Here is a 19,696-nt window from a genome sequence, read left to right as displayed (position 1 = left end):
ATTTTTGATTTGTTCCAAATCATTGCCCGCATTTAAAAATTCTTTTATTCACCTCTTTTGTTTTAAAGAATGTGTTTGCTCAAGTTCTCTGGTGACACTGTTGTTTGACAGTATGATTGTCGAAATAGAGGGTGTTACAGCTTTGGTAAGCTAGAAGATTTTAGGTAAGCCATAAAAGCTAGAGCAAAAGGTTACATCTAAACCTTTGAAAAAATAGAGTTGTAAATGTTATACCTTATCTTCAAAATGTATCAATTCTAGTAGTGAATTGGGAAATCCCTAGTGATGGAAAAATAAGGTTGTGGAGGTAGGCAATTAGGGTCGAACCACTATAAATTGAAGTGTTCAAGTTTGTCTTCCTTATTCTTTTTATTTAGAAAAGTTTGTAGAGAATTTTCAAAATTCCAATTCACCCTTTTTTTTGGTATTTTTGGGCTTAACAAGTTCTCTAAGGTTGGAGCATTCATCCTGAATTTTTCCTCGGACAAATACTTCTTGCCTCCTTTCATAGATGATATGCCCTACTACCTTTGAGAAGTTTTTAGTTTTTACTAATTTGGTGAATAAATGTATAAATGTAGAGGGTTAAATTTGTTATTATACCTTATATATAAACACCAAATTTTAACGGAGGGGATATTTTACTCACTCATGTGACGTATAAGGATTAATTTATCCATTTTTTCAATAGAGAAACTAAAATGCAATTCATGATATGGTACATGTGATACTTTTATCAAAAAATAAAGGTTTAATAATAAATTTGGCCCCTAATGTTTGCATGTTTTTGTCAAAATAGCCCTAATTGTATTTTTGAGCCTTTTTTGGTCGTCAACTTTTGTTCTTTTTTTTCAATCTGCTTTTTGTAACAGATATAATGAATAAATTCAAGGTTTCAAATTTCTTTTCCTTCAAAAGGTTTTAATATTTCATACGTTTGTTTACTAAGGAGTTTTTCTATTGAGTTAATTTTTTTAGATAATTATGTTTATTTTCTTTAAATTAAGAGTTGTTTTTTTTAATTTAATGTACTATTTATTTTATTACTTTTCACATGTAATTATCTTATTAGGTTATCTAAGTAATTAATTACATCTCATTAAAAAATTCCACATATGAAATTCTACATCATCCTTGTTAATTTTTTTTAACGATACTTTCATTAAATCTATTAGAAAAAATAGATTGAAAAAAAAAGAATAAAGGTTGATGGCCAAAAAAACTAAAAAAATACAATTAGGGTCATTTTGATAAAATATGCAAATGTTAATGGTCAAATTTATCATTAAGCCAAAAATAAATAAGAGACATTGTTTACAAATTGTGAATCTACCGATGTCGGCTACTTTATTGAACTTAAAAGGCATTTCCGCGAGTTATCTAAGATGATGAAGTTTTTGGTCACCGGAGAAAATTGGAAAATGCTGCGGCAGCCCTACTGTTGAAGTTGCAGGCAAATGGTATTAGTGTAGAGTAGCTGAAACAGTGCATGTAATATTAGTGTACAAAAATTTTGAAGAATTGAATTGTTTGTTAGATTAATGGAACTCTTAACCTTTATTTGCTACAATGAACCTTTTCTTTTTCCTTTCCAAGGGAAGTATATTTTCTTTGTGAGTAAAGTCAAGAAGATGGCCAAAGGTGACGCCGAGGATGGGCGGCTAGGAAGCATTAAAGGGTGACTTTTTGGACGCAAGATTTTTATGCACCTAGTTCCAAATGGTAGGATTGGAAAACTTTTGTATCTGCAGTGGGATGAATGGAGAGAGATAGGAGACCAATTTTGACCGAAATTGTTGGCCAATACAAATTCCATTTCAAACTTTTCTCTATTAAATAAACAAATCGAAATGATTAAAAAGTTAATATTATATCACATATTTCTCTTTATTTTATAACTTTTTCATAAAAAGATTAAAAATTTATAGTAAGATTTGAATATAAACATTGTCACATTTTATGGTGATTGGAGAGGCTTGAATTGAAAGAAAAAGTAAAATTTTGTTGGGAAATTATAAATGGAAGGTTTAGTCGAGATGTGATAATGAGGAGAAAGGGGGAGGTTTGAAAGTCTTGGTTGGGCGTTTACTTTTTGGAGATTGGTGTATGAAGAAGAGGGTTTGCACAGTGAAGATGCCAAGCAAAGGACTCTGTTTTATATTATTTCTGGTTTTCAAGGGAAGAAAACGAGTGAAGAGATAAAAACGCGTGGACCCCACAAATGAGATATCCATTCGTAGAACCAAAACTCTAGTGATGTGTGTTCACATTGCTCATTACAAAGTATAGGTAATTTTTTATATAATTATTTAAAAATTACGTAAAATCACTTAAATTTTTGTCCATATATTCTTCCCTTTTTTACATAGTTTACCAAGACATTTGTCATCACTAATCACTTTAACCCTATTCATGAAATTTAAAATTTTCAATATACAAAATATTTTCTCTTTTGTTAGAAAAAAATACATTTTTTTTACCGAATTAATTCTTCGTAACAACATTTTATTTTAAATTCTAATAAAATTAATTCTATTCCTACACAAAATAAATATAATAAATTTTAATTAAAATGTTTTTTTTAATAAGATGTCTCGAATATTATTATAAATATATAATAAATAAATGAAGGTGATATAGAAAGGGTTATCGAATCTAATACCAAACCCTGCAATATCCATTTGGTTAAATTGTCATTTTCAGTCGGAAAAAATAGATGGAAGTTGTTCTTCCAATTTGAAATGAAAATGTTTACTTTTTCTTTACAGTATGGTCACTTTGCATGTATAACAACCTTAGCATTTAAGAGAAGCATAATTTGATGATATTCTATCATTTTATTATAAGCATATGATATAATCAACGTCGATAATAGTAGCAGGAGAAAGAAAAATAAAAATACACAGATTTTACGTGAAAAACTCTTATCGAAAAAAATCACGGGTAGAAGAGGATAAATTCATCATGTTGAAAAACACACGATACAAGAGGAGTTTTACTACATCTGTTTAAGGGCTAAACCTTGTTATAATCAATGTCTAATAGAAGAAGTATAGTCCCATGCGGATTCAACTTGTGCAGCATGGTCCGTACCCTTAACCCCACATATCCCTCTATTTTGCCTCTCTACTTTACTTCTTTAACAAGTGATGAGATTCGGGTCATACAACTCTAATAGCATATTGGAATAAGTTATGGTTGATTTACTTTATCTTCCTTTCTACATTATGAGATCAAATATTAGTAGAATAAGGAGTGAAGTAAGAAAAAAAATTTAGGGGGTGATGTGCGAAAATTTGTTATGCAAGTGCATGCATTGAATCAAGTAATAAAGGAATAAGAAGATATGAGTCTCACGAGGACCAAATATTAAGTTGTTAAGTACTAACTATTCAATTTTGTCTAATCCAGATTAATAAAGTAATTTATAATTATTATTAAAATTAAACTAAGGAAATTATAAAAATTCTATTAAACTAAAATAATGAAAATCTATAAGTTTCTCAATCAATTTCAAGATCTTGGAACTCTAACTTCGTCTAATCCAATTAATTAATTAATCGGTTCTTATTTAGTTGTTCAATATATGTAATTACTAACCCAATTATATTCCTATGGTAGATAAGTTGGGCGAAGTCACTACGATCAAATCTACTGTGTTGATTAGGGCATCAACTATATTCCCATCCTAGTTGCCATCCTACTTGCAAATTAACTCGTTTGTTGGCGTTACTAAATTGAATTAACACTTTGTGGCTAAACAAACAAATTAAATAAGCACAAGATTGAATAAGAAATTAACAAGGATCGAAATAATTGAAAAGAGAATATTTAATTAATTGAAAAATAGGATCCATCATCATTCGAAGAAAATATGGTTTAGTTTATAATGATTTGAGAAAATCACGTAAGAAGAGATTCAAAATAAAGTTGCATTGATAAAATGTGAAAGAAAATAATCTAGAGAGAAAAATAATTATTGAACTAATGTTGAGCACTCCGAATCTCTTTTTTCTTTTTCTCTTTGTAAGCTAGAAGGTTCCTTTAGTTTTGAGAGAATTGTTCTTAGCCTCCAAGTTTATTTCTTCTACTCTTTTTTTCCCCTTAAATCATGTCACCCTTATTTTTAATGTTTTAATCCTTCCGCTCCACATGACGCAGAATTGATGTGGAACAGATTGCTTGTTATTTGAAATTTTTAAATAGAACATTACGCGGAAGACTTCTCTTTACTATTTTTTACTCTATGTTTCAAGCTTTCTATTTTTCATCCAAAATCTACAATATGAAGAAGAAAATAGCAAGTAAATTTGAACTAACTCTAAAAATGATAAAAATCAAATAAAATGCAATAAAACTAACCTAAATGTTAAAATGATATCTTAAAATGTTATAAAAACTATATATTAATATAAAATTTTTAGGAGAGAAATTAAATTTTAATTTTAATATTCTAATAATCTACTTCTTTTATTGTTAAAAAACCCCTCGAAGAATTAGGGTGAGTTTGAATGGGCGATTGAGTGCGGTGCGGTGCGTTTAGCTTACTTTTTATCTCACGCTACAGTATCACTACAGTATCTAATCTCACCGTCACCGTTATTTTTACACTAAACATACCGCTCATCCAAATTCACACTAGTTAGCAAAAGAGAGTGGTTTTGAATTTGATGTATGTAGAGTAACTGTGGGGGAGTTGACGCATTCAAGTTTCAACTGTTGTCCCTTTATTTTACGAAATCAGCTCATCTTTTGCACCTATTGCTATAAACAGCCAGCTGTAGTGTTTACTACTCTCTCTACGTAACCCATAATTGGAATCCGATCAATAAAAGACACTCAACCACACCTCTCATAATTTTATTATTCCAGCCACCGGAATCTTTTATGTAGTGCGGACACAACTCTTTCTTCTAATTAACTTATGATTAGAATCCTCATCTCATTGCTTCCCTTTCTTTTCTTTCCTTTTCCCCTCTCCCTCTTTTGACTCTCTCTTCTTTTCCATTGAAAATCCTTTCTTCACTTCATACTTTGCTTGAATTACAGATTCCAATCTCGGCAACTCCTTTGGGATTTTTTCATCAATTGCAAAACCCAGTAAGCATTTCGCTCAACTCTTCTCCTTCTTCTTCTTTAATGTATGTATTCAATAGTTTTAATATAAATTACAGCTTTCTAAGTGGGTTTTTTTTTTTTGGTTTAGTTTTCAATGGCGATTTAGGATTGAACTCATTACTAACTCTCCTACGAAGAGACTGACCACCGACTAAAGCAAGAGACTATGGCGTTAAACGAAATGTTCGTTGGAGAAATCGTAACGGAACTTCTTAAGCAGTTAAATGCTATCTCACACAAATCCTGCTTCTGCAAATCTAGTGCGGACAATCTCATCACAAGCATCCAAGAACTCTTTCCCATTATCGAAGAACTCAAATACTCCGGAGTCGAACTCCCTGCTTTCCGTCAATCTCAACTCAACCGTTTTTCAGAGACCTTACGTGGCGGCATCGAATTGGCCCGCAAAGTCCTGGAATCTGGCCGATGGAACGTCTACAAAAACCTACAGCTGGTAAGGAAGATGGAGAAGCTTGAGAAACAAGTGGCGAGGTTCATTAGCGGGCCGATGCAGGCCCATCTCTTAGCCGACGTGCATCATATGAGGTTCGAAACGATGGAACGGTTCAACCGGTTGGAACAGCGGCTAGATTCGATGAAGACTGGATCGGGAAGGTGGGTTGAAGAAGCAGTTAAGAGAATGGAAGTGGAAGGGGATTCTAATCTGGGGGGTTTTAGTGGAATTGGTTTGGAATTAGGGAAAGATAAGGTGAAAAAGATGATGATTGAAAGGGATGATTTAAACGTTGTTGGAATTTGGGGTATTGGAGGATCAGGGAAAACAACTTTGGCTAATGAAATTTGTAGAGATAATCAAGTTCAAAGTAAGTGATGATGATCCATTAGGTTCTTTTTTCGTTGTTAAAGGCTGATTGATTATCAAAGTACTAACAGGTTCTGTTTTTTGTGTTTTTTAAAGGTTACTTCAACAACAGAATTTTGTTCTTAACTGTATCACAATCACCAGATCTGGAACAGCTGAGGGCAAAAATATGGGGATTTATTACAGGAAACGAGCCTTTGAATTATACTAGGAAATCGCAGTGTGAGTGGGGAAGTGGACCGCAAGCTCTAGTTGTTTTGGATGATGTCTGGTCGTTGCCGGTACTCGAACAATTGATTTTCAGGGTCCCGACATACAAAACCCTGGTAATTTCAAGATTTAAGTTCCCAAGACGTGTTGTTAATGAAGTTTATGAAGTTGAGTTGTTGGGAGAAGATGAATCAATGTCCCTGTTTTGTCGTTCTGCTTTCGGACAGAATTCAATTCCTCCGACCGCCAATGAGACTTTAGTCAAGCAGGTAATAATGCATTTAAAGGACAAGTGGTTTATGTAGTTTATAGCTGCCATTTATCTTTGCTGATGTTTGTGAAATTCTGGATTTGATAGATTGTTGATGAATGTAAAGGACTTCCTTTGGCACTTAAAGTCATCGGAGCTTCCTTGCAAGACCAACCTGAAATGTATTGGATAAATGCAAGGAAAAGGTTATCACGAGGAGAACTGATCTGTGAGTCCCATGAAAATAAGTTGCTTGATCGAATGGCAATCAGTGTCGAGTGCTTGAAGAAGAAGGTTAAGGAATGTTTCATGGATTTGGGATCATTTCCAGAAGACAAGAAAATCCCCCTTGATGTTCTTGTAAACATGTGGGTTGAAATCCATAACATCGACGAGGAAGAAGCTTTTACCATTCTTATGGAGCTATCTGATAAGAACCTACTCACTCTGGTGAAAGATGCACGGTACGTTACTTAATAATTTGAGTGGCTTTACTTACTCGAGATTTGAGATTGTTAATTTATTCGTTTTTTGGAATCATATTCCACAGGGCTGGAGAGGCATATTGCAGTTACCATGAAATCTGTGTAACTCAACATGATGTGTTGAGAGACCTTGCTCTTCATTTAAGCAATAAAGGAGAAGTGAATGAGCGGAAGCGGTTACTTATGCCTAGAAGAGATACCGAACTTCCAAGAGACTGGGAGAAAAATGCAGATCAACCATTCAACGCTCAGATTGTTTCAGTTCAGACAGGTACTATGATCACTTGTTTCGAATTTTCGATACAGTTATTAGCATTTCTTTACGGTTGCTGATTATTTTTTATTTTCATCAACCGATAGGAGAAATGAGGGAAATGGACTGGTTCCACATGGAGTTCCCTAAGACAGAAGTACTCATCCTAAATTTTTGCTCGGACAAATACTTCTTGCCTCCTTTCATAGATGATATGCCCAAGCTTAGGGCACTTATTGTTATAAACCACGGTACAACTGAAGCTACACTTGAGAATTTTTCAGTTTTTACTAATCTAGCAAATTTGCAGAGCCTATGGCTTGAGAAAGTGTCCGTTCCTCAATTATCCAATGCTACTGTTCCATTGAGGAACTTGCGGAAACTATCCATGGTTCTTTGCAAGGTTAGTAACAGCCTTGATCCAGCAGTGCTCGACCTGCCCCAGATCTTCCCTCGTCTATCCGAGCTCGTAATTGATCATTGTGATGATTTGGTTAAGATACCATTAAGCATTTGTAAGGTGAATTCACTTCAGAGTCTGAGTCTAACCAACTGCCACCGATTACGGGAATTGCCTGCTGATTTAGGTATGCTGAAGAAACTACAGATACTTAGGCTTTCTGCTTGTCCAGAACTTAAGATGCTCCCTCCTAGCATCGGTGAGCTAGTCGGGTTAAAATACCTTGATATTTCAGAATGCGTTAACTTGAAATGTCTACCGAAGGAAGTAGGTAAATTAGTTAGCCTGGAAAAGATAGACATGAGGGACTGTTTACAAATAGTGAATCTACCGACCCATGCTGCTTTATCGAACTTAAAGTCATTACAACGAGTTATCTGTGATGATGAAGTTTTTGGTCAGTGGAGAAATCTGGAAAAGACAGTGCCAAACCTACATGTTCAAATTGCAGAGAAATGGTATAGTCTGGACTGGCTGAATAGCTGAAACATTGCATGTAATCTATCCGTGAATATCAGTGTACATAAAATGTTACGAGTTTTGCAATGTTTTTTAGATTAATGTAACCCTTAACCTTTCTTTGCTACGAGGAGTAACTTTTTTTTTCCCTTGCAAGAAAGGGTATAACTTTTTTCCCCTGAGTGGATACAAAAAGGGACCGAAAGGGAAAAGGTGACACGGACAGCGTGGATGGGCGGCTAGAGAAGGGTGACTTTGGATAACTATCAAACTAGTCACTTTTGTTCACTTACATTAACATGTTATAGTATTTTATATTTATTTTTAGTCATTTCTGTCCCTTGCATTTGCAAGAAAGAGTATAATTTTTTTATATCTAAATACAATTTGTAAAAGATAAAACTTAATTTAAAGTCTAATTTAATAAAAATATTATTTTATTAAGATATTAAAATTTTAATAATATTTTATGTACTGTTAGTTATAATTAAAAATATATTTTAATATGCTAAAATTACACATAACTATTGATACTTATAAAATATATTATTTCATTATATAATATTATATCACACACTATAATAGTAGAGTAGTACAGAAAATATTAATATTAAACATTATAATATCATGTAATATTATATTTTTTATTATAATATATAATAAAATAATATGCATATATAATAGTAGCACATTATATTTGTTATTGTTTATTATTATACTAGTTGAAATATGCTTTAATTCTTTATACTTTTTGTACATTTGAAAGTTAGCCCTTCTACTATATTATATAATGTTATATCATATCATATCATATATTTATAATTTATATATACATGCATCGATGATTAAACATCATAATATCATGTAATACTATATCTTTTATTATAATCTATATTATAATGATTGTTATATATGTTCTAATATTTTTAGTAATAGTTATATATATTCTATTACATGTTAGGTAGTCAATTTCGGTTTCGATAATAGTTATATAATATATTATTATCTGATCATTAAAGTTTATTTTTTTATTTTAATAATTATTAATTTTATATATTTATTATACATATATAATTATAGTATTAAAAATATTTAATATGAAATTAATGTTTTTAAAAATTTATTTCAATTTATAATTTAACATAAAAAAGTATTATTAATTAATTTTCCTATTAATAAAATTTTAATATAAATACACTATGCTTATGAATACATGTTCAAAATATAAAGAATTATTATTTATTATTATTTTCAATAATATCATAAATTTATATTAATTATTAATGTCTACTATGGTTGTTCAGTTATAAAATCAAGTATTTTTTCGGCTTTGGGTCGGATTTATCTCATGCTTGGGTTAGATCGATATCAGCCTCGGATCTATTATGGGCTTGGGCTTTCTTGGGGTCAGATTTGTTATGGGCAAACTTTCAGGCTCGGGCTTGTTTTGCCAACTCTAGTTGCAAGTATAAATATACATGATTAAAAAAATTTATTGAATGGTAGTTTTTTTTAAGCATAATGATTTATTTGATCTCCCATCTTCACAAGAAAAAAAAAGTCATTTTAGCTCTTCATTTAATTGTTTTGTCTCTTTCAGTTCTTAAACTTTCATTGATTATTAAATCACCCCAAAATAGATAAAAAAAAGTTAACGTTTGTCAAATTTGCTGATATGATATCCATGTTTATGCCACACTAGCAATTAATTAAATTTGTTTAAAATTTAAAATAGTAAATTTTATACTTTTTAATTTTAAAAAATTAATTAATTACTAATGTATCATACGTATGGATTAAAAAGTTAATTAGTTTTAAAAAATTAGATTGCCACGTCAACAAAGTAAAAAAATATTAACTTTTTCATTCATTTTGGGATGATTTGATAAGATGAAACTAAAATTATTTTTTTATAAAATTGGAGGGTTAAATAAATCATTATATGGTTTTTGTTTTTAAAGATAATTAGAGTGACGTGTTGGTCATATTATCCATATTTTGTGCTCAACTCCATAGGAAGTTCTATAGGCGATGGATAAGCACGAGTGTTAGGCCATTTTTAAAACTAATCTTGAGAAAATGAATGCAACTCTAATTCAAGGCTACTCTCGCTTTTCTCTCGAATTCATTTTTTATATTTTATTTTATGTTTATAATAACAATATTCATAGTTATGATATAACTTTAAGTAAAATTATATGCTATAATTATTTCAATAAAATGTTTAATTTTCACATGAAAAATAATCTAATTAAATCGAAATAATTTTTTAATGAGTCGAATTAAATACATCAATTCAATAAACTTTGGAGCATCATAAACTTATAAATTGATTCCTTGATAAATTAATTAATTTAATTTAATTTGATAACTCATTGAGCTTGTTAGTTTTATGAACATTATAATTAATCATGTAAAATAAAATATGCATCATCTTTTAATTTTCTTGATTTGATTCCCACTTTTTCTTTTTTTAAACATATTTCTCACTTCCTTTATTTGAATTTTATGGTAGGTTTACAACGGTATAACATCCTTCTCTCTGTTCTAGATAAGGTTAGACTTGAATTATTATATTATAAAAGATATAATTAAAAATGGGAATGCCTCCACACTAAGATTTTGGTCCATCACTGACCACTGAAATTATTTTTCTTAAATTATATCATGAAATTAACAATTTTAATAAGTAATGAATGGGATCCACGCGTTTTTATGCCTTCGGTCTTCGCTTGATAAAATTAAAAAAACGCCTTGCTTGCTTGTTTGGTCAGTTCGCATCCACCAAAATTTTGTCCAACATCTAATCGGGTCTAACATGTATTGTAACTCCAAAGCTATTCGCCTAACTTATCAATCAAAATCATGCTTCACTTCTACTTATTCTCAATTATTTACCCAAAATTTACGTGCATGCCATATTAATAACTAATTATTTTTAAAATATTAAAAATAAAAATCTATCATTTTTATTCTTTTTAATAATAAATTTTATATTTTTTTTGTTACTTTTTGAATTTTTTCAAAATTAATTAATTAATTAATTCTTGACATGACACTTCATATGTATGCTATATTAGTAAAATTAACAAACATTAATTTTTCTATTCATTTTAACGTGATTTAACCAACATCGTAAATTTAAGAATTAAAAATGACGAAAACTAAAATAAAAGACTAAAATAATTTTTTTATAATGTTAAAAAAACCAAATAAGTCATTATGTCTTTTCATGACCGCTCTACATCTTCCACGACCACCACGTCACTCTCGTTACCAAGCACCACTATGAAAATTGTTTTATGATAAAGTTTTTAGATTCCGTAATTATTGTAAAAAAAATATAAATAAAAACTAGTATTTAATATATAAAAAATACATGTAAGCTTTCTTGTGGAGTTTTTTTAATTTTATTATTAATGTACTTAATAATAAAATTTTAAAGAGTAAACTATACAATTGATCATTCAATTTTCAAAACTTTTTATTTTGAACATCGAAAAAAATTCATTTTAGGTAGTATTGTTAAAAATCATTTTCATTTTAGGCACTACTGTTAAAAATTGTTTTTATTTTGATCACTCTTAGTTAGTTCAATGTTACTACATATTCATTTTAGCCACTTAACTTTATTAGTTTTCATTTTGGTCAACAAACTCTAGTAAGTTTCTACTTTGGTCATTTATTTTAACTTTTTAATTTCTTTAGAATTCATATTAGTTTTTTTAATAAAAGGGAGAATTTTGGGTATATAGAGAAAACCTTAGGTTTTTACCAATTTTTTTTAAACCGGATAGATGGTTGAACTGATTAGGCCGCTGGTTCACCAATCCAACCGGTCTTATTAAAAGATTATTAAAAAATTAAAAAAAAAGACTCAGTTCAACCATCGGTTCAATTGGTTCAACCGTTTTGTATCTATTCTCGATTTAACCAATTTAAAGCCACTCTCTAGACCGGTACCCCGGTCAATCTTGTTTGATTCAAACATCACTGGTTTTTACATGAAAATATCAATTATCTTTTTAATTTTCTTTAAAATTTACCTTTTTCAGAAGTATTTTTATTTTTTAATAAGGGGAAAAAATATGGGGTTTTACAAGGAATTAATTGTGTTTTATAGGAAAGCTTGGGCCTTTACAGGAAAATTCATTTATCTTTTTAATTTCCTTTAATTTTTTCATTTTCTAGAATTAATTTTGAAGTTTTTCCTAGTAAAAGAAAAAAACTTGAGGTTTTACTAAGAATTACCTAGGTTCTTAGAAAGAAAACTTTGAGTTTTTACATGAAAAAACATTTTATCTTTTTCATTTCATTTTCCCCCTCTTTTAAAATTAATTTTAGTTTTTTTTTCAATAACAAGGGAAAAAGCTTTTTTCCAGTGAATTACTTGGATTTTTATACGGAAAAACCTCTGTTTTTACCATGAATTAAGTTATAAAGAAAAACTTAAGTTTTCATCTTCACAATTGAATAACTCTATTTCTTGTCTTTTGAAAAAATAAAATTAATTTTAAAAAAATTAGTGACCGAAATAAAAATTTAATGGCAAATGATTGAAATGAATGTACAATAACACTGAATTAACAGCACGTCACCAAAATGAGAATAGTTTTTAACGGTAATGCCTAAAATAAAAATAGTTTTTTGTCGTGGTACCTAAAATAAAAATTTTTATTTTTCAGTGCTGAAAATGAAAATTTGTGAAAGTTTGGGGACTAATTGTGTAGTTTTCTCTTTTAAAAAAAATAAAAGTTGGAGTGTACTAAATATGGATGGTTGTTCACAACCATTTTTTTAATTAGGGGTAAGCAATCGATTAATTTAGTAAAAAAAATTGAAAATTAATTAATCAACTTTACAATTTCCTAAATTGAAAACCAAACCTTCGATAAAAAACACACACCAAAAACTAAACCACCTTATCTCAAAATTGAATTAACCAAATCAACTTACAATTAAAATCAAATTAATTAAATTGATTTTAGTTGATGGATTCAGTCAATTAACAGACTAGACTAAAAACATTAACATATATTTTTCGACAAACCATAACGAAATATCAGTGTAACATTTCGCAAAGTTACAAACACTAAACATATAACATTTATTAATCTTTAATGATATATCAACTCGAGAAGAGATCCTAGATAGATAGTATTTTTTAGATGTGAATGAGACCAAAAGATTTCCTTTTAAAAATATCAATCAATGCAATACAATGAAGATGTACTTACCTTTATTTTTATCTACTTGACCAATTTACCATCACATTATCATTTTGTTAATCCTAAGCCAGGAAAAGTGCATTAAATTAGTTTGTTCAAAGATATTGTAGTTTACTTTTTCTTTTAATGATTTTATTGTTGATAGTGCTAATAATCCATATCTCTGAGTAAGTTGGTAATTATATACCTACTAAGATTGCAACTTATTCAATTTTTATGGAGGCGATCCTTGAGATATTTACGAGGTATTACATTGTAATACAAATTCTATACTATAATTTGATACCAGTATGTTTGCAATCATTCTTCGCGTAGAAGTAAAATTTTATATGTTTGTGTGAACCGAGTACACGAGGTATCACTTAATCCATTCATTTATACACGTCGGCACCTTTTAAGGATTTACAAGAGTAATCAAATTATAGATACATTTCATAATAAATTTTCTCAATTTTGCAAGTAAGATTATGCATTAATTTTTGTTAAAATATATCTCTTTATATCAACAACACTTTATGAAAAACATCTCGCGAACAACATAGACTTCTTCAACACTTTTGTCTTAGACAAGATTATTTTATAACCTTCCTTTTCATAGGGACTATTGCTTCATGTCTCCATCAAGCACGAATGTATGGATTATACATGATTTAAATGACCCTTACTTGCCCCACACTTGTCCCATAGATTTTATGGCTATTTAAGCCTTACCTCATAACCCAAGTGAGTGGGGACTTATATTCTCAACACAAAAGAAAAACAAGGGAAAGAGAGGGCTCCTCTCCTCCTTTCCTAGATACCATCTACAACTCCCATACTATGGGGACTTCTCCAACCTCTATCTACCTATACAACTCTTGACTTCCGGGAAAACCATTGTCAACCGCTAAACTCACATTTGTAGGCAAGCAGGGGGTTGTTGTTGTATGTCTCCATTGCGCATGAACACATAGACTATACATAATCTACACGTGACCCTTACACGCCTCTCATTTGTCCCATGAGACTTGATGGATATATATATATATATATATATATATATAAAATCCTTTCCTTGTGACCCAAGTGAGTTGGAACTCTTATTCTCGAACACAAGAGAAAAACATGAGAAAGAGAGGGCTTCATATACATGATAACATATCTTAATTAAAATATATCATCAAAGATTTTTTTTAGTATAGTACTTCCATATACACTTTCATATAGGTTAAACATGATAGCACATCTTAATTAAAATATACATATATAAATTTACTCTCGGAATTAGAACATTTTAAATTAAATGCTAAGATCCACCACAACTGTGTGTCAAATACAAGTATGGTAAAATTTTTCTAAGATACTCCATATATATATATATATAAAGGATCATTGCAGGCCATATCTCCATATCAACGTGTTGAACACAAGTGTTGGGCACATAATTAAAAAAAAGAACAGAAAATAAGAGCGACATAAGCTAGAGTTGTACCATGGGTAGAGCTCAACTAGAATGAAGGGAATTGAACAAGGCTAGCGAAGTTTGGTTGCTTTCTAAAAGCTTGAAACGTAGGTAAGTATATTAAAGCTTAGTATGTGAATGCTGTTGGAGTACCAAAAGCACTTATTGGCAGCAGAAGCATTGCCAAGCACTTGGCTTTTGCAACCCAATTTGAGAAGCTGAGATTTGGTGCTTCAACTTTTAGCTTGTAGAGTTTTGAAGTGAAAAAGCCCTAAACATGCTTATTTATTCTTTCAGCTACCCCATGTCACTTTCCTCTTTTCACAATAATGTTTTGGTTTAGGGAAAAAAATTTATTTGCCCTATAATTTCTTCATTCAAGAATACACATCAGAGATGCTTCAAGAATACAATGCACGAGGATTCTTCTATTATTTCTTCATTCAAGGTATGAGTTTACTTCAATGTCAATGTTGACCTAGAAATTCTTTAAACCCTTTAAGTATTCTTTTTTGCAAATTAATATGACCTAGAAATTTGCAGATGAAAGACGAACCATATAAGTACTCATTGAAAACTGTCAATGTTGGTGTTTTTGGTGGGTGCAGGGTGTTTGTTGCTCGGTGTTAGCATTGTTTACTTGGTTCTTTCATTTTGAGCGCAGTTAACTCTTTTTGTTATATTATGTATTATAAATACTTCTGCTCAACTACTTGGGATCATGGCGATGGTGGCAAGAGTTTGGACTAATTTCGCTCATCTCTCTATACAATCTCTAAATTTTCCAATACCAATGTTAAGTTTAATAAGCTGCGATTAAAAAAAAAAAGAAAAAGAAGCGACAAAGATTTTTTTTTAACTAATAATAAAGAGGTCCTTAACTTCAGTCAAAAGTCAAAAATTATCACATGTTCATTCAATGGACTAATGTACCACGTCAACAATATGTTAGTAAACTAGCATAATTTTTAACTGCAATGACTAATTCGAATAATTATTTTAATTAGAGTGACTAAATTAAAAAATATATATTTAAAATGTCCAAAATAAGACACTTTAATCTATTTTAAAGTGACCATATCAATACTTCAACGAGTAAATTTTGCCTTCGAACACAACCATTTACAATGACTCAAGATCAATGCTTTCAAATTTTGATCTGAAGATGAAGTATAAGCTTTTCATATTTAAAATAAAATTTTCAAATAATTTATATTTACTTAAAATATATTTAAATTTTATATTTCATATATTATTTTATTAAATTATTTGAATATCATTTAAGTTAACTAATTCTTTTATTATCTAACATTCTGTCTAAAATAGATATTTTAACTTTTCACCGCAATTTTGTAGTTTTTAACAGTAGTGTCAAACACTTGAATTTAACAAACCACACTTTTTCACGCAACACTTTTCAAAGGTAACAACAATGTCAAACTGAGCCTACGATTCGTTCACTGACTTGCTGCAAATTCCTATCACATGTTCTTGGTCTTTCCTATAGGTAGCAAGATGTCAGCTTTAAAATGACTGGGTCTTTCCTATAGGTAATAAGAAATCAGCTTTAAAATGTAGATACAATCACCATTCCAATGAGGGGAAAGATCTAAGCATACAAACCCGGATTAACATTCATTCGATCAAAACTAATAGTTGTTTAGATCCAGCAACATTTGCTAGGTTTCTACTCCCAGAACAATTACATGAATAAGGAAGCAGTGGGAACAAGTTCATCCTATGAGTCGAAGAATGATTTCCAAAATGCATTAGTTTTAAATGAACGGTACTCATCAGGTATCTAGAGACGTGAAATATAAAAGTCTCCAATACAAAACATGATTTGACTTAACTTTTACAAATACAAGGTAATCGACAGAAAGAGCAGGAGAAGAATCTCAAAACAAACAGTTGAAGGTCCATCTTTGCCTAAAATTAGAAGCATGGCCAGCCTATTATACAAGTTAACAAGAAACAGAGATCCTAACACTGCTGTTATCGTACAGTAAAGGATCTAAAGCAAATGCAAATGAGTGGAAGCTCTTTCATCACTCCCTTTTTTTCTTTTCTTTTTTTCTTTTTGTAAATATTATTTACAAATCCAATCCAAGGCGGGTTTGACATAAGTGACACGCATATGTTACACAAATCAACCGAAGATTCAACAGACAGATAATGGCGTATAGCATTGATCTGTAAATATCACTGAAAACAAAAACATCTTACAAGGTTTTCCACTACCATTTGACATCCAATGTCAGAGCCTCAGGAGGGACAAGAATGGATGGGAACTTTGTAAAAGAAATGTTTGACAATAAATTACTCCATGAGACTGTATCTCCACTAACAAAAGGTCGGACCTTCTTTATCAGAAGGGGCTTCAATTTGTCTCCTTCAACTCTTGTCATTACATCAAACCATAGTCTCTCAACAGTTGGCTTTGTCCTCCATTCAGCTAACATACCACGAACACTCTCATTGTTCCCAATTTCTTTTTCCAACTCTAACTGGAAATGAACGATAGGTGATGCTTTAGTTTTCACATTAAGAGAACCTAAAAACTGCTTTTGATTGTTTCTATCACCTAGAAATGTCCTAAGGATTTTTTGTAACCTGGCTATCCTCAAACTTATAGAATCTATGGGGAAAGGTTGTTTCGTGTAACCATCAATCCCATAACACTTTTCAGGCAGCAGCTCAATAGTATCCTTGGATGGGAAGTGAGCTTCAATGTGGGCATCAGGGTTCCGAGTTCGGTAGGCAGCAAGAGACACCGACCGTAAAACATGCACAGGAAGTAAGGACCTACAGAATGAATGCGAGAAGGGCCAATATCCACTACTCTTCTCCTTGACACCATTTTCATTTGCCGGTAAACCGAGATTAAACGTATGGAAAAGAGAGATCTCTTGAGCTCCATTTACTTGTAAAGTGATGCCATGACCAACAAGGACTCGTTTCAGATCAGTATGTGAAGTGTTCAGCTGATGACCAAATACCCAAGCTTCAGACTACTACTATTGATAACTATTATTTGCAAAGGTCCAATTAAACACATAATTCAAATCAAACATTGATTAAGATAACTTTAAACTCTAAGCTATCTCTAAAGATTAACTAAGCCCCCCCCCCAAAAAAAAAACCAACAACTCCTTTCTATGTAATTGATGAGGAATTAAAATAAAAGGGAAAAAAGAGAAGCATACCGGAAAGAGGAGGGAAGCTTGGTGACCGGGAGAGAGGCGTAACTCGAAGGGACCTTCCATTGTAAAAGGCTCGAGTACGGCCGAGGAATTAATTTCATTGACAAAATCAAGAAAATCGTTGCTACTTCGTTTGGTAAACTTTTTCAAGGAAGAAACTTCGTCGGGGAATTTGAAGAGCAGATGAGTTTTTCCAAATCGGATCCGGAACTCGCATCTTTTGCCAGTCCCGAACCTAACCTTACTCAATTCCAGTTTTGAAAAATTAAGCCCTTCCAGCTCCCATTTCTGCTTCAAAGCAATCTTCTCAATTACATCCTGATCCGAAGGGGAAAAAACAAATTTAATGAGTATTAAGAAACTTTAATATCAATTATTTCTATTAATTTGATTTTTTTTCTTACCTGTACGATTTGGGGATTGTTTGATTGGAGAGGATTGAAAGCGAAGGATAAGATCTGAGAGAAAAGGAAGAAGAGGAGAAACGAGAAAACACGGCGGCTCATCATCGGTGATGGTTGCCGATGGTGCTGCGTTACCGGAGTTTAGGTTAGTGTGTACCGGATCGTAGACGATCAGATGAGTCACTCACTCACTCAACTCGCTCGCTTTGAACTACGTTTCCGTAACATGTTTCTGGGGTTGAAGTTGAAATGACAGTTATGGGCTTGTGGGCCCAATCTGAGTACTAAGTTGGCGCTGATTTCATGGTCACGTACTCACGTTTAATGGGTGGTCCGAAATTGACCGTGTTTCCTAATAACTAGTTTTTTTAATGCATCAAAAAATAAAAGAATTTAGATAAAATATGAAATTCCAAAAATAAATCTGGGAAAAATTTAAAGTTTATTTTTTTATATGAGTCAAGATATTTTTGCTGAAGACTAACTCGGCCGGAATATAAATTATGTTAATAAAAATATTATATTAATTATATATATAATCATTAATCTAATAACATTTAAATTTATTACCCAAAATCTAAAAAAATATTTACCCAACTAAATAACTCAACCCAAAATATAAAATTTTAAAAATTATATTTAATACAATAAAATATTTATTATATTTATTTGTGTTTTATTTATTATATTGTTTTCTAATATAAATACTTTTTAATGTATTTTTAATGTGTTAGAAAACTTTTATTTTAGCATTTTTACTGCATTTAATGTATTATATTTTTTCAAGAATTATTTTTAAATAAAAACTAATATAAAAAATCAAATATGGGCGGATCAGATTGGGTCCGGGTTTATCTTTCTTAAATTGAATCAAGTTTGGACAAAAAAGTAAGCTCATTTTTTGGGTCGGGCCCGAGCTTAAGAAATTAATCTAGATACCTTATATGGGCTCAGTCTGAACCTGACCTATGAACGCCTCTAGCATAAATTAATAATATGCATTTGATTAAATATATTATATTAATTTATTTAAGTATGTTTTTAATAATTTGCAATATTATACTTTGATAAGAATTTTGTAAATTTAAAGAATAATAATTTAGATAAAATGAAATTATTTTTTAAAGTAATAATTAATGTATTTAATTAGTAATGTAGAAAGCAATGAAATGTTAATTTACTAGAGGGCGAAGTTAGAAATTTTTTTTCGGGGTCGGAATTAAATTGTATATTTTACGTTAATAAAAAATGTAATTTCATAATTTTAATAGTTTATATCTTTATAATTATTAAAGGATTAGATTAAATTTTTATCATTTTTGGGGTCAAAATATAGTTTTATCTTACTAATTTAAAATTTTA

At 30.6% G+C, this 19,696-nt stretch overlaps 2 protein-coding genes across 2 annotated transcripts; one reads left to right on the top strand and one right to left on the bottom strand.

Moving 5' to 3' along the window:
- The first annotated feature begins 4,759 nt into the window (after window positions 1-4,759).
- On the top strand, window positions 4,760-8,385 carry LOC107922161 (probable disease resistance protein At4g33300). The gene is made up of 6 exons (XM_016852044.2): window positions 4,760-5,100; window positions 5,207-5,942; window positions 6,038-6,420; window positions 6,510-6,865; window positions 6,952-7,157; window positions 7,247-8,385. Exons 2-6 carry the CDS (start codon window positions 5,285-5,287, stop codon window positions 8,083-8,085), a joined length of 2,442 nt encoding a protein of 813 aa, XP_016707533.2. The 5' UTR covers window positions 4,760-5,100; window positions 5,207-5,284; the 3' UTR covers window positions 8,086-8,385.
- An 8,095-nt stretch (window positions 8,386-16,480) lies between these two features.
- Window positions 16,481-18,627, bottom strand: LOC107922537 (uncharacterized). The gene is made up of 3 exons (XM_016852622.2): window positions 18,335-18,627; window positions 17,934-18,248; window positions 16,481-17,711 (listed from the first exon to the last, which is right to left on the bottom strand). Exons 1-3 carry the CDS (start codon window positions 18,437-18,439, stop codon window positions 16,965-16,967), a joined length of 1,167 nt encoding a protein of 388 aa, XP_016708111.1. The 5' UTR covers window positions 18,440-18,627; the 3' UTR covers window positions 16,481-16,964.
- Between the last annotated feature and the right edge of the window lie 1,069 nt (window positions 18,628-19,696).

Source organism: Gossypium hirsutum, chromosome D01, assembly GCF_007990345.1.
Source record: "Gossypium hirsutum isolate 1008001.06 chromosome D01, Gossypium_hirsutum_v2.1, whole genome shotgun sequence".
Lineage (NCBI taxonomy): Eukaryota > Viridiplantae > Streptophyta > Magnoliopsida > Malvales > Malvaceae > Gossypium > Gossypium hirsutum.
The sequence above is the reverse complement of the archived record's forward strand: the minus strand, read 5'-3'. Positions and strand labels throughout refer to the sequence as shown.